At 32.9% G+C, this 14,137-nt stretch overlaps 1 protein-coding gene across 1 annotated transcript; it reads left to right on the top strand.

Annotated features, from left to right (window-relative positions):
• The first annotated feature begins 9,748 nt into the window (after nt 1-9,748).
• LOC133859396 (probable leucine-rich repeat receptor-like protein kinase At1g35710) lies at nt 9,749-13,771 on the top strand. Its single transcript, XM_062294794.1, has 2 exons — nt 9,749-12,937; nt 13,267-13,771. The coding sequence occupies exons 1-2, from the start codon at nt 9,775-9,777 to the stop codon at nt 13,629-13,631; spliced, it is 3,528 nt and encodes a 1,175-aa protein (XP_062150778.1). The 5' UTR covers nt 9,749-9,774; the 3' UTR covers nt 13,632-13,771.
• Nucleotides 13,772-14,137: the final 366 nt, after the last annotated feature.

Genomic DNA, 14,137 nt, shown 5'->3' with positions numbered 1-14,137 from the left:
CCCCTCCATTTGGAAATTTAATATTCTCTTTTTCTTTTTATTTAACTCTTTCTTTATCTACCATAACTTTAATTCAATAAGATATCTTAGAGGATCAAATCAATCGAGAAAGAACAATTAGGAAAGTATATTATATGTTATTAACCAACAGGATTTTGGATGCAATAGACACAACAAAATAAAATTAACCAATAGGAAAATATATTATATGTTCAATTACGTAGCATTATGAAAACCATTTTATACAACAAAATTAAATTAACCATAAAATGGTTGCTCTTCCTTTCAATATATAATCACGCCAGGATTAATTTAGTAAGTGTGGGAGGAAGAGGTCGGCAGTGTGAGAAATATGTGTGCCTTTTTCAGCCTAAATACTAATTAAAATGCAACACATTAAATTTAGATGGATAAAATTCTTCCGAATTAGATTGATTTTTTTTTAAAAAAAAATATTGATTTATTTACGTAGAACGTGCGCACACATATAGAGAGACTATATATATCTAAGTAATTATCTATGTACGTAGGTTTGGACGTTCCACCCCAAAAAAATCTTAGTTCCAATCCTAGTTGGCATGTTATTCAAAAAATTTAAATGATGGGACATCATATATACTATGAGTAATGATTCATTGCCACATTTTAATACAACTTTTCACCACCCTTCCTATGTGGCAAGGTGGTCCACCACCTGATTTTATTTTTAAAATTCAAAAAGTAGTAGGGAACCACATTGCCACATAGGAAAGGTGGTGAAAAATTGTATCAAAAGGTGGCAATGAATCATTACTCATATACTATTGGGAAATGATACTTACACATCACCCTCACAACGACTTCACTCACACAAGACACGTTGGAGTGGGGCTCAGTATGTGGGCCCCACTCCAATGTGTCTTGTGTGAGTGTAGTTGTTGTGCACAAGAAGTGTAAATATCATTTCTCTATACTATTATATGCAACAACATTTTAATTCGAACTATAAAATGATTTATTTTCATTTCATTTCTAGTCAAATGGAGATGATCCTTGTGGCGGCTATTATGATTGCATCATTTAATAAAAATAAAATATGGCTATTCAACAAGACAAATGATATTTGTACACATTTTTTTTGTACACACATTAATATCTAGTGTGAGATCCATGCATGTGAGACTTATGTACATAAGTCTTACACCAAATGTGAGTGTACAAATAACACATCTCATTTAACAATTAGCCTCGACTCGAAATAGTGCAAGCTTTGCAGCAAGTGGTAATTAGAGAAATTGGACCATTTTGGATAAAACAAATATTCAATGGAGAAATGTTCACTTTCAAAAGGAAATTTGAAAAGATGAATTTTTCTGCACATATTTTCGGAAGGAAATGTTCACTCATTCAATTCACTTTCAAAGTCAACGTCAACAACGTCAATGAAGCAAGTTACGAGGGAGTTTTTTTTTATAAGTAGTTACGAGGGAGTTAATTTTGGATAAAACAAATTTCTGCTGCCCAAATGAATGTGTTGGTTTTAACATACACAATTTCAAGGTATTATACTCCTTTTTTTCTTTTTCTTTTTTTAAGTATAATTCACAATTGATCATTTCGACTATCTAAGGCCATCTGTTGACCCATTTCTATTTTCGTTGGAAAAATTATGGAATAGAATAAGGAAAATTACAAAGGCAAAAGTAAAATTGAGATTTAAGGCTCCATCGCAACGATGAAATTTGTAGAACTTATTTTGTCCAAATTTTAAGTGCTAAAGGGTTTTGACAAAATTGTTCCTAGAATATAATGAAGACCAAATATTACTTGAGATTATCACTTTCTCCGGTAACTATAAAACACTCTTACGGAGAGAATTGTAAAAAAGAAGTTGGTAGGAGATAGTAGAAGCTATTGTTGTGTGAATACGCATATGACCAAAGGGTCATATTTATAGTGAATTTGGACACATCTAACTGTCTAAAAATCATTTGATCCAATAGTCACAAATTATGACTAGCTACCAAATCTAACTTAATAGACATTGTGCCTCATATTACCCAAAGCCCATTGCCCGAATGGTATACAACAAAATGTTTTCAAGACCATACAGACTCACAGAGACAGACTTCCATATTCTTCACAAGTGGTTATTGACAGTCTTAATGGATTTGGATTATGTATCAAGACATTCATAAATTATTTGCAAAGTCTTTTTTTTTTTTTTTAAAAAAAAAAAATCACATTTACTAGCTAGGAAACAAATTGAGTAGCTAATGCTATGGCTAGTATAGAACAATCTGTTGATAGATATCATTTCTAGAATGACATATTTGATTTCAGAAATGGGTAGGATTTTAAGATAAGATATCATTCGACCAAGTACTAAGAGGCTAAGACCATCCCAGATCATTAAAAAAAAACAATGTTGAATGTTAGAAGTACAATCATCCACAAAAAATAACATTTAAAACTCAATCAATTAGAGCATCACCAGCAATATTATGCATTTTTGCTAATTAAAAAAAACAATTTTTATACTGTATCTACTACTTTTTTTCAATATAAACTCAAGTATATTTTCTATTTTATTCTCTATTTTCTTTAAATATAATTTTCTATTTTTTTTTTTATTGTTTTCTTAAACCACCAAGAGAGAAAAGCAGCTGTAGCAAAAAAAAGAAAGAAAGAGGAGAATGATTAACAAAAAAAATAATAATAAAAAAAAATACATGAGTTATAATACTGCTAAGTAAAAAAGAAAAATATGTGCTTGTGATTGTAACTTTTGTCTTATAATAACGAAATATTCACAATATTAAAGTTTTAGAGCAACGAGATGTTGATGCAAGTTAATGTAGTGGGTTCACAATAGTAAACAACAATAGAATCAACACTCTTCTCAAACCAAAATTTTATCAATAAGTCAAGACAAAAAGGATAGAAAATCACTCATAGAGTGTTTCATATTGAGCAACTGATAGAAAAATACATAAACTGGAGGCTAAAGCCTATTGTAATATGTTTGTTACAAACATTATTTTTTTAGAGGTATTTAAAACCTGTTACCATTTCTTAATATGTTTATGAGTTTTTATGAAGAAGAAAAATTAATTTTAATAATTTGGTCATAAAGTGTTTTGACCGTTTATTTTCTTCATCTTAAAGAGTTTTATGAAAGAAAAATTTAGTTGTAATGGTTATGACCATTGCTCATTTATAACTCTTAAAAGCGATTTATTCTCTATGACCATTTTTACCTGCTATTGATTTCTTAGTCTTTAACATATTTTGAGGTTTCAATGTAAAATGACCGTTAGTCATTTAATGGTTTTTAATCTTCAAAGTTTTGGCTGTTTGATACCTTTGGTCATGACATTAACATTTTCTTTTATGACCTTTAGAACTCATTCACGAGTATATATTATTTGATATATCAAATGTTTCATACAATCACTTCTTTTCTTTTATATACGGTACAAAGAGTTGTAAAACACTTGTTTTCAAGGTATAAAGCTATATATTATAATATTAGCTTGTCTACAAAATTTTTTGAAGTTCCCCATCTACTTTGATCAAAGGGTTGTTCTATTTGATCTTTGTTATTGGAAGTGTGTCCTTAACGAAGATAGACGCTATAGTCTAATACTGGGAGGTTGCGTGTCAAGAGATCCGATCACACCTAGTTATATACTCCGGGAGGCACGAATCAACCTTTAAGGACAACGCTCTTCTTGCGTGATTCTATAACATTGTGAGATCTTTCCTTAATTTAATTTTAATCTCTTGTACAATATTTATTTTATTATTATTATTATTATTTCGGATCAATATGGTCTAGTATCAACAATAATTTTTCAACCAATTATTTGTTTAACAATTATTTATTTAATTGTTAATTTTCATATTGAAATTATTTTATTTCAATAAAAGAACTTTGTGCACCATCCAAAATTATTTCCAACAATGCCATCTTATTATTAAATGTGCCCAAGACTCTGCAGCATAATGGCATAGCAGAGAGAATGAACAGAACGATCTGTGAAATAATTAAATGTATGCTCTCTCATGTAAAATTGCCTAAATCCTTTTGGGGTGAGGCAATGAAGACTGCAGTTGACTTGATCAATCTTTCTTTGTCAGTTCCTTTGAACTGTGACTTTCCTCAAAAGGTGTGGACAGTGAAAGATGTTTCTTTTGAGTACTTGAGAATGTTTGACTACAGGGCATTTGTTCATGTTCCTAGAGATGAGAGGTCCAAGCTTGATAGCAAGGCTAAACTGTGTATCTTCCTGGGTTATGGACATGAGGAGTTTGGTTACAGACTTTGGGATCCAGTTTCTAAGAAAATCATACGGAGTAGAGATGTTTTCTTTGAAGATCAAATCATTGAAGACATGGAACAGAGTAAAAAGCCAGAGTCTCTCTGTGAAGAACATGTTGATTTGGGTCCCGTTGTTCCTCCTTGTGTGACACATGATGAACATAGGAGAGATGTACAAGAAGAGGACGTTGACACAGTTGGTAGAGATGGTGAGCCCGCAGTTGATAATGTGGAGTCAGAAGAGCACCTAGAGCAAGCTTCCTTAGAGCCATCCACTGAGATTCAGTTGAGGAGATCTACCAGAGAGCGTCAACCTTCTAGAAGATATTCAGTTGATGAGTATGTGTTATTTTCTAATGGGGGAGAGCCAGAAAGTTATCGAGAGGCAATGTTACATGACCAGAAAAATGAGTGGCAAAAAGCCATGCAAGAAGAGATGAAATCCTTGCATGAGAACCACACATATGATTTGGTGGAACTGCCTAAAGGCAAGAGAGCACTCAAGAATAAATGGGTGTTCAGATGCAAGATTGAACCAAACAGATCACAACCAAGGTACAAGGCAAGGCTGGTTGTGAAGGGGTTTAGTCAGAAGAAGGATATTGACTTTGAAAAAAAAATTTCACCCGTAGTGAATATGTCTTCTATCAGAGTTGTTCTAGGTCTGGCTGCCAATATGAATTTGGAGATTGAACAGCTTGATGTGAAAACTGCTTTCCTTCATGGTGACTTGGAGGAGGAAATATATATGGAGCAATCAGAGGGGTTTTCAACTAGAGGCAAGGAACATCTAGTGTGTCAGTTGAAAAAAGAGTTTGTACGGACTCAAGTAGGCACCCAGACAGTGGTACAAGAAATTCGATTCCTTCATGGTTGAGCACGGGTATGACAAAACTACTTCTGATCACTATGTATTTGTGAAGAAGTTCTCCGATGGAGAATTTATTATTCTCTTGCTATACGTGGACGACATGTTGATAGTTGGTTGTGACACTAGCAAAATTGACAGATTGAAGGAGGAGTTGAGTAAGTCCTTTGCTATGAAGGACTTAGGACCCGCAAGACAGATTATTGATATGAAGATCTCTCGTGACAGGAAAAATGGAAGATTTTGCCTATCACAAGAGAGTTATATTGAGAAGGTATTCGACAGGTTCAACATGAGCAAGACAAAATCGGTGAGCTCTCCACTTGCAGGTTAACAATACCCAAAGCCCATTGCCCGAATGGTATACAACAAAATGTTTTCAAGACCGTATAAACTCACATAGACAAGCTTCCATATTCTCCACAAATGGTTATTGACAGTGTTAATGGATTTGGATTATGTCTGAAGACATTCATAAATTATTTGCAAGGTTTTTTTTTTTTTAAAAAAAAGATCACATTTACTAGGAAACAAATTGAGCAATTGATGCTATGGCTAGAATAGGACAATCTGTTGATAGATATCAGTTTTAGAATGACATATTTGCTTTCAAAAATGGGTAGGATTTTCAGAGAATATATCATTCTACCAAGTACTAAGGGCTAAGACCATCGATCCCAAATCATTCAAAAAAAAAAAAAAAAAAAAAAAAAAAATCAATGTTGAATGTCAAAAGTACAATCATCCAAAAAAAAAAAAAACATTTAAAACTCCATTAGTAAGAGCATCACCAGCAATATTATACATTTTTGCTAATTAAAAAGAACAATTTTTATACTGTATCTACTACTTTTTTCAATATAAACTCAAGAATATTTTCTATTTTATTCTTTATTTTGTTTAAATATAATTTTCTAATTTTTTTTTTATTGTTTTCTAAACCACCAAGAGAGAAAAATGGCTATAGGAAAAAAAAAAAAAAAAGAAAAAAAAAAAAAAGACCTCTCATTTTCTTTAAAAAAAATAATTTTTTTTAACATATAGTAATAAAATGTGGTAGATGTGATTTAAAGGAAAAAAAAAAAAGTTTATAATTTTTTTTGTATGAAAAAGTGAATTTTTTTTTTTTTTTTTTTTGAAGTAGGTTTTTTTAAATAGTAATAAAAAATCTAAATGTGCATGCACCTTCTAATTAATTCACTTTCAATAGGCTTGATGCACTTGGTACGTACCCCTATGCATTTTATACCAAATTATAAAGATTGGGGTCTCCTTATATGCATAACCTCAGAAATACCATAAATAATGTGACATGCACCCGTTTTGCACAATCCCATCCTCCATGTGTACACGCGCCGGTCTCCGGGCGAAGACAGTGCCCACCCTCAGACATTTTTGGATTGTATTTTCTGCTAGTTCTGTGTATATTCCCATGTGTCTACTGTTGATCACAGTTTGTCTATATGTAATGCACAAATGTTCATGGGCTTATTTGGTGTCTGCTAGACTAGGCCAATCCTCTTATGTTGATTGTTTGGGCTTTATTTGTAAAGAGGTGATTTATTTGGGGTCCTTGTAATATTTGTGAATTGTATTTAGGCTACTGCTTCAAGTCAGACTTGTTTCTGATTTAAGGTTTAGGGGAGTCTTGTACCTCTATCCTTGTACTCGCCCTTGGGGCCTTCAGTAATATATCATAGCAAATACTATCCTGTTCGAAAAAAATAATAATAATAATAATAATAATAATAATTTGAAAATTTTTTTAAACAGAAAGAATCTTATATAATTAAGGCTGGCCAGGTCCACTTTCAAAAGCAAATTCACATCCATCATGTTTTCTTTCCAAAATGCGGAATACACAACACAATCCCGACCCCACATGCCTTGACTTTGTAACTTGACTACCTACTCATGAACGTACTCCACATTCAACGTCGTCGTCAACACCAAATAACTCACACTCACTCTACGCGTCTATCTTTCTTATATATATACTAAAACACTTGTGCCCAAGCTTTAAGATAATCATTCACATTAAATCTTCTTTAATATAAAAAATATTTTACATAATATTTTTATGTTGTGAAAAAAAAATGATTTTTATAGGTTAATATTATTGAATGAAAATATAAAAAATATTTGTGATTTTTTGTACACTTCAAACGCTGAAAAATATTTTCTGCTGAAAATATTTTAGGTTGAAAAACTTTTTAAAATATACAAAGAAACAACATGATACAGATATTACAAGCCACAATTCACATGAGAACATAGGCTAGTTTCCACTTTCCTCCACCGGAGCCAAAAAAAAAAAAAAAAAAAAAAAAAAACATTTATAGATGTTAAACCCAAGCAAAAAATGGAAAAGATATTCAAGAGAAAAAAAAAAAATAAAATAAAACCGAGGAAAAATAATGAATAATACAATTTTTTTTTTTTATTTAGCTAAGCACCGTTTAAAAATAATAGAACAAGGCTATTTCACCATTGACCAAATACTAACCAGTGCAAGCCTCGCAGCAAGTTGTGCACTTCAAGAAAAAAAAAAAATTAATAATGTTTTGGTTCATGGTATTATTTTGTTTAGAAACTAATTAAACACAATTTCACCGTAATTTTGCAGTTTGACAGGACTCGAAAAATATAAGAATAACGTGAGTCACGAATGGTTCTAACGAGACACCCTTACTTTAGAAGTAACAACTGTCCCCACCAAGACTAATAATACTCATTCAATCCAATCAAAAGCAAATTAAATTTTACAATTTGATTATTAATTTCCAATCAAGAATTAATAACGTGAGTCACGATGCACAATCCTATCCATATAATTAAGGCTGGCCAGGTCCACTTTCGAAAGCAAATTCACATCCATCATGTTTTCTTGCCAAAATGCGGAATACACAACACAATTAATCCACATTCAACCCCGCGTGCCTTGAGAAATTAAGCTCAACACAATTAATGTTGTCTACCTACTCGATGACGAAGGTACTCCACATTCAAGTATTCAACGTCGTCGTCAACACAAAATAACGACTCCCACCTACTCCACACGACTATCTTCCTTATATATATATATATTAACGAGAGTCATGAACCAATATATTATACAATCAATCAACCAATCATTATACATACACTTGTAATTAAGCATGGTGTTCATTGCATGGGCTACAAGTTTCTTCTTCTATACAGCTCACTTTGTTGCAGTATCTCAATTCTCAGCACTACAACTAGATCGAAGCAAATGCCCTGCTGGCGATTGGGTAGTGGAGAAGCACCAATACCACCAACAATACCTCAAGTCGTTCCGAGTGGCTTGGTATTACTTGCAATGTTGCTGGAAGCATCACAGAGATTGATATGCACTCTGCCGGAAAACCAAAAAAACCAAAAAAAACCAAACATTTATAGCAGCTAAAAGACAGCAAAAAATGGAAAAGATAAAAAAATCAAACTGAGGAAAAATAATGAAGAATACCATTTTTTTTTTAAAAAAAAAAAAAAAAATCAACTTTAAAAACTAATTTTTTATTACTATTCAAATAAAAAAAAAATCAACTACAATACAATTTTTTTTTTAGGAGTAATTCTTTTTTAATATATAATAATAAAATGTGGTAGATGTGATTTAAAGTAAAAAAAAGTTCATAATTTTTTGTATGAAAAAGTTTTTGTTTTAAAGTAGGTTTTTTAAATAGTAATAAAAAATCTAAAAAACGTGCATATATGCACCTTCTAATTAATTCACTTTCAAAAGGAAATTCACTTTCAACGTGAATGAAGGAAGCTAGCATTGGGAGTTAATTTTGGATAAAACAATTTCTTCTACCCAAATTAATAATGTTTTGGTTATGGCATTCCAAGGTATTATTTTGTTTAGAAACTAAACACAATTTCACGGTAATTTTGCAATTTGATAGGACTCGAAAAATACAAGATCGAATAACGTGACTCACGAATGGTTCTAAGGAGACCCCCTAGCTGTTGCATTGAATGTACGTCTTTACTTCCGAAATAACAACGTACTATCCCCGCCAAGACTAATACTCATTCAATCCAATCAAAAGCAAGTTAACTTTTGCAATTTGATGATTTCCAATCAATAATGAATAACGTGAGTCATGATGCGCCCCAAGTTTATTGATGATCACTCAATAATGTGAGACGCGTTTTGCACATGAATCCCATCCTCCATGAATAATTAATAATTTGAAAATTTTGTTAAAGATCGAGAGAGAATCTTAATTAAGGCTGGCCAGGTCCACTTTCAAAAGGAAATTCTTGTATATCGATTACATCATTGCGTGCTCCAAGCGTGATCAGTGATCACTCCATCATGTTTTCTTTCCGAAATGCGGAAAACACAACACAATCCCGACCCCGCGTGCCTTGACAAAGCTCAATACAATGTTGACTACCTACTCGATCACAAACGTGCTCCACATTCAAGTATTCAACGTCGTCGTCAACACAAAATAACGACTCCCACCTACTCCACACGACTATCTTCCTTATATATATATTAACGAGAGTCATGAACCAATATATTATACAATCAATCAATCAATCATTATACATACACTTGTAATTAAGCATGGTGTTCATTGTATGGGTTACCTGTTTCTTCTTCTATGCAGCTCACTTTGTTGCAGCATTTCAATCTTCAGCACTACAACTAGAAGCAAACGCTCTGCTGGCGACAGGGTGGTGGGGAAGAAATGACTCAAGTCGTTGCGAGTGGCCTGGTATTACTTGCAATGTTACTGGAAGTGTCACAAAGATTGTCATGAGCTCAGGTTTCTATTTGGGAGGTGAGATGTCAAAACTCAACCTCTCTTGCTTTCCAAATTTAGTCCGCCTTGATCTTCGAAATACTAGTCTTCAGGGGAGTATCCCAGTCGAGATAGGTACTCTATCTAAACTCACATACCTTGATTTGTCATATAATACTCTAACAGGTCCAATTCCTTCCACTTTGGGTAATTTAACTAATTTGGAAGTTTTGTCACTTGATTCCAATCAAATCACTGGTCCAATCCCACCCACTTTTGGTAATTTAACTAATTTGGAATTTTTGTCACTTGGTTCCAATCAAATCAATGGTTCCATTCCCCCAGAACTAGGAAACCTTCATTCATTGAAAAATTTAGTCCACCTTGGCCTACGAAATAATAGTCTTCAGGGGAGTATCCCGGTCGAGATAGGTACTCTATCTAAACTCACATACCTTGATCTCTCATATAATACTTTGATAGGTCCAATCCCTTCCACTTTGGGTAATTTAACTAATTTGAAAGTTTTGTCACTTGATTCCAATCAAATCACTGGTCCAATCCCTTCCACTTTGGGTAATTTAACTAATTTGGAATTTTTGTTTCTTGCTTCCAATCAAATCAATGGTCCAATCCCTTCCACTTTGGGTAATTTAACTAATTTGGGAGAATTGAATCTTGATTCCAATCAAATCGATGGTCCAATCCCTTCCACTTTGGGTAGTTTAACTAATTTAGAATTTTTGTCACTTGGTTCCAATCAATTCAATGGTTCCATTTCCCCAGAACTAGGAAACCTTCATTCATTGAAAAATTTAGTCCACCTTGGTCTTCGAAATAATAGTCTTCACGGTAGTATCCCAGTCAAGATAGGTACTCTATCTAAACTCACATTCCTTGATCTGTCATATAATACTCTAACAGGTCCAATCCCTTCCACTTTGGGTGATTTAACTAATTTGGAAGTTTTGTCACTTGATTTCAATCAAATCACTGGTCCAATCCCTTCCACTTTGGGTAATTTAACTAATTTGGAATTTTTGTTTCTTGTTTCCAATCAAATCAATGGTTCAATCCCTTCCACTTTGGGTAAATTAACTAATTTGAGAGGTTTGAATTTTGATTCCAATCAAATCAATGGTCCAATCCCTTCCACTTTGGGTAATTTAACTAATTTGGAATTTTTGTCACTTGGTTCCAATCAAATCAATGGTTCCATTCCCCCAGAACTAGGAAACCTTCAGTCATTCAAAAATTTAGTCCACCTTGGTCTTCGAAATAATAGTCTTCAGGGGAATATCCCAGTCGAGATAGGTACTCTATCTAAACTCACATTCCTTGATCTGTCATATAATACTCTGACAGGTCCAATCCCTTCCACTTTGGGTAATTTAATTAATTTGGAAGTTTTGTCACTTGGTTCCAATCCAATCACTGGTCCAATCCCTTCCACTTTGGGTAATTTAACTAATTTGAGACATTTGTTTTTTCATTCCAATCAAATCACTGGTTCAATCCCTTCTACTTGGGGTAATTTAACTAATTTGAGTATTTTGCATTTTGGTTCCAATCAAATCATTGGTCCAATCCCTTCCACTTTGGGTAATTTAACTAACTTGGGATTTTTGTATCTTGTTTCCAATCAAATCAATGGTTCAATCCCTTCCACTTTGGGTAATTTAATCAATTTGGAATGTTTGTCTGTTGGTTCCAATCAAATCAATGGTCCAATCCCATCTACTTTGGGTAATTTAACTAATTTGAAACGTTTGTCTGTTGATTCCAATCAAATCAATGGTCAAATCCCTTCCACTTTGGGTAATTTAACTAATTTAGAACGTTTGTCTCTTGATTCCAATCAAATCAATGGTCCAATCCCTTCCACTTTGGGTAATTTAATTAAATTGAAATATTTGTCTCTTTGTTCCAATCAAATCAATGGTCCAATCCCTTCCACTTTGGGTAGTTTAACTAATTTGGAATATTTGTCTCTTTTTTCCAATCAAATCACTGGTTCCATTCCCGCAGAACTAGGAAACCTTCATTCATTGAAAAATCTGAACCTTAGTCATAACTTTATTAGTGGAGAAGCACCTGTTCAACTTGTGTTTATTGGCAATTTACAGAGCTTGGATATCAGCAGCAATAATCTTACCGGCAATATTCCCAATAGTTACATTCATATTCAAACAGTCAACTTGTCGTACAATTCTTTGACAAGTCCAATTCCAATTCCTCCTTGCCTTCCAACTCGTAACAAATCAATTGTAACCAAAGCAAAAATTTGTGTTCCCATCGCCATTTCCCTTGGATTCTTAGTTCTTGGGGGTTTTCTCCTATGTCAACGCATGGTCAAGAAAACCCAATTTGAGTCAAGAAAAGAAACAAAGCATGGGAACTTGCTCTCGATATGGAATTATGATGGACATATTGCATATGAAGACATCGTTGAAGCAACCGAAGACTTTGATATAAAATATTGTATTGGAATTGGTAGTTATGGCAGTGTTTACAAAGCAAAATTACCATGCGGAAAAGTGATTGCCTTGAAGAAACTTCATCGATTGGAGGCTGAGAACCCAACTTTTGATATGAGTTTCAGAAACGAGGTAAAAGTGTTAACAGAGATCCGTCATCGAAACATTATAAAACTTCATGGGTTCTGTTTACACAATCGATGCATGTTTCTGGTTTATGAGTACATGGAAAGAGGAAGCCTATTTTGTGTCCTAAATAATGATGTTGAAGCGATAGAATTGGATTGGAGCAAGAGATTAAACATCATCAAAGGCACTGCCCACGCTTTATCTTACATGCATCATGAATGCATTCCAGCAATTGTTCATCGAGATATAACAAGCAACAATATTTTATTGAACAATAAACTAGAGGCTTTTGTCTCTGACTTTGGCACAGCTAAGCTCATTGATCCTGATTCCTCTAACCAAACGTTAGTTGTCGGCACTTACGGTTACATTGCCCCAGGTAAACTATTCTTTTCCTTACAATAAATTATGTTTTTATTTATTTATTTATTCGATCTTACCTATTATTCTAAAAGAAAGCATTAGCCATGTAGAACAAATGTCTTTCCTAATATTTGTGATAGTAGGGTTATCTTGTCATTTGCTATTTGAATCAATTCATGCATGATCGCAAACAACCACTTTCACTATAGAATTTTTATGCAATGACAAGTTTTGACCAACTTTTTTCAATTGAAAAATATACAATAGGAAAAAGGAAAAAGAAATAAAAAATAAAAAATATGTTTTTACATTTTTAATAGTTCTTTTATATATATATATATGCAGAGTTGGCCTATACCATGAAAGTTACTGAAAAATGCGATGTTTATAGCTTTGGAGTTGTGGCACTGGAAATAATAATGGGAAGACATCCAACGGAACTCTTGACTTCATTATCATCATCGTCTTCTCAAAACATGATGTTACATGAAATATTAGACCAACGTTTGCCACCTCCCAATCATTTGGTTCAACAAGATATTTTCCTTGTCGCTACAATAGCATTTGCATGCCTCCACGAAAAACCAAAGTCTCGGCCTACAATAAAATGCGTGTCTCAAGAATTTCTTTCTCGGAAGAAGCCAATAACCAAGTCTTTACAAGCAATTTCGTTATGGCAGCTAAGGAATCAAGAAATGTATATGGATTGATCAAGGGAAGATACTCAATTATGAAGTATTTGTTTCTAGGCCGAGTATAATGCGAGTTGTAAAACTTACATATTTATAATAAATGTTGTGTATGACAAATTGTAATGCCATGAATTATGTTATTTTCTAGATTTTACCCAGTTTCTATGATATATATATATATATATATATATATATATATATATATATATATATATATATATATATATATATATATATATATATATAGGATTGTACGTGCAGTGGTAGTTAGCAGGTATTGCCAAAATTCAAGTAGAATAGAAGAAAAATGAATCCAATTCCTTTCCTCATTCCATCCGGCCTTTACCCAAACAATTCATAACTCAACAACAAATTTCTTAAATAATACCACTCTCCTTAATCAAAATTTTCACCAAAACTAATACCCAAATATAAACCTCTTGACTTCACATTTCCACCGTTAAAAAATAAAATTATAAGTTAAAAAATAAAACTTTAGCCTATTGGTCATTACCAACAAATTT

The sequence above is a fragment of the Alnus glutinosa genome, chromosome 1 (genome assembly GCF_958979055.1).
Source record: "Alnus glutinosa chromosome 1, dhAlnGlut1.1, whole genome shotgun sequence".
Lineage (NCBI taxonomy): Eukaryota > Viridiplantae > Streptophyta > Magnoliopsida > Fagales > Betulaceae > Alnus > Alnus glutinosa.
Note: the sequence above shows the minus strand (reverse complement) of the source record. Positions and strands in the feature narration are given on the sequence as shown.

Excerpts from the sequence above, each read along its gene's own strand:
- LOC133859396 (XM_062294794.1), top strand. The coding sequence starts at position 9,775 with ATGGTGTTCATTGTATGGGTTACCTGTTTCTTCTTCTATGCAGCTCAC. Across the intron at positions 12,938-13,266 it reads TTACGGTTACATTGCCCCAG|AGTTGGCCTATACCATGAAA; the intron begins GTAAACTATTCT and ends ATATATATGCAG.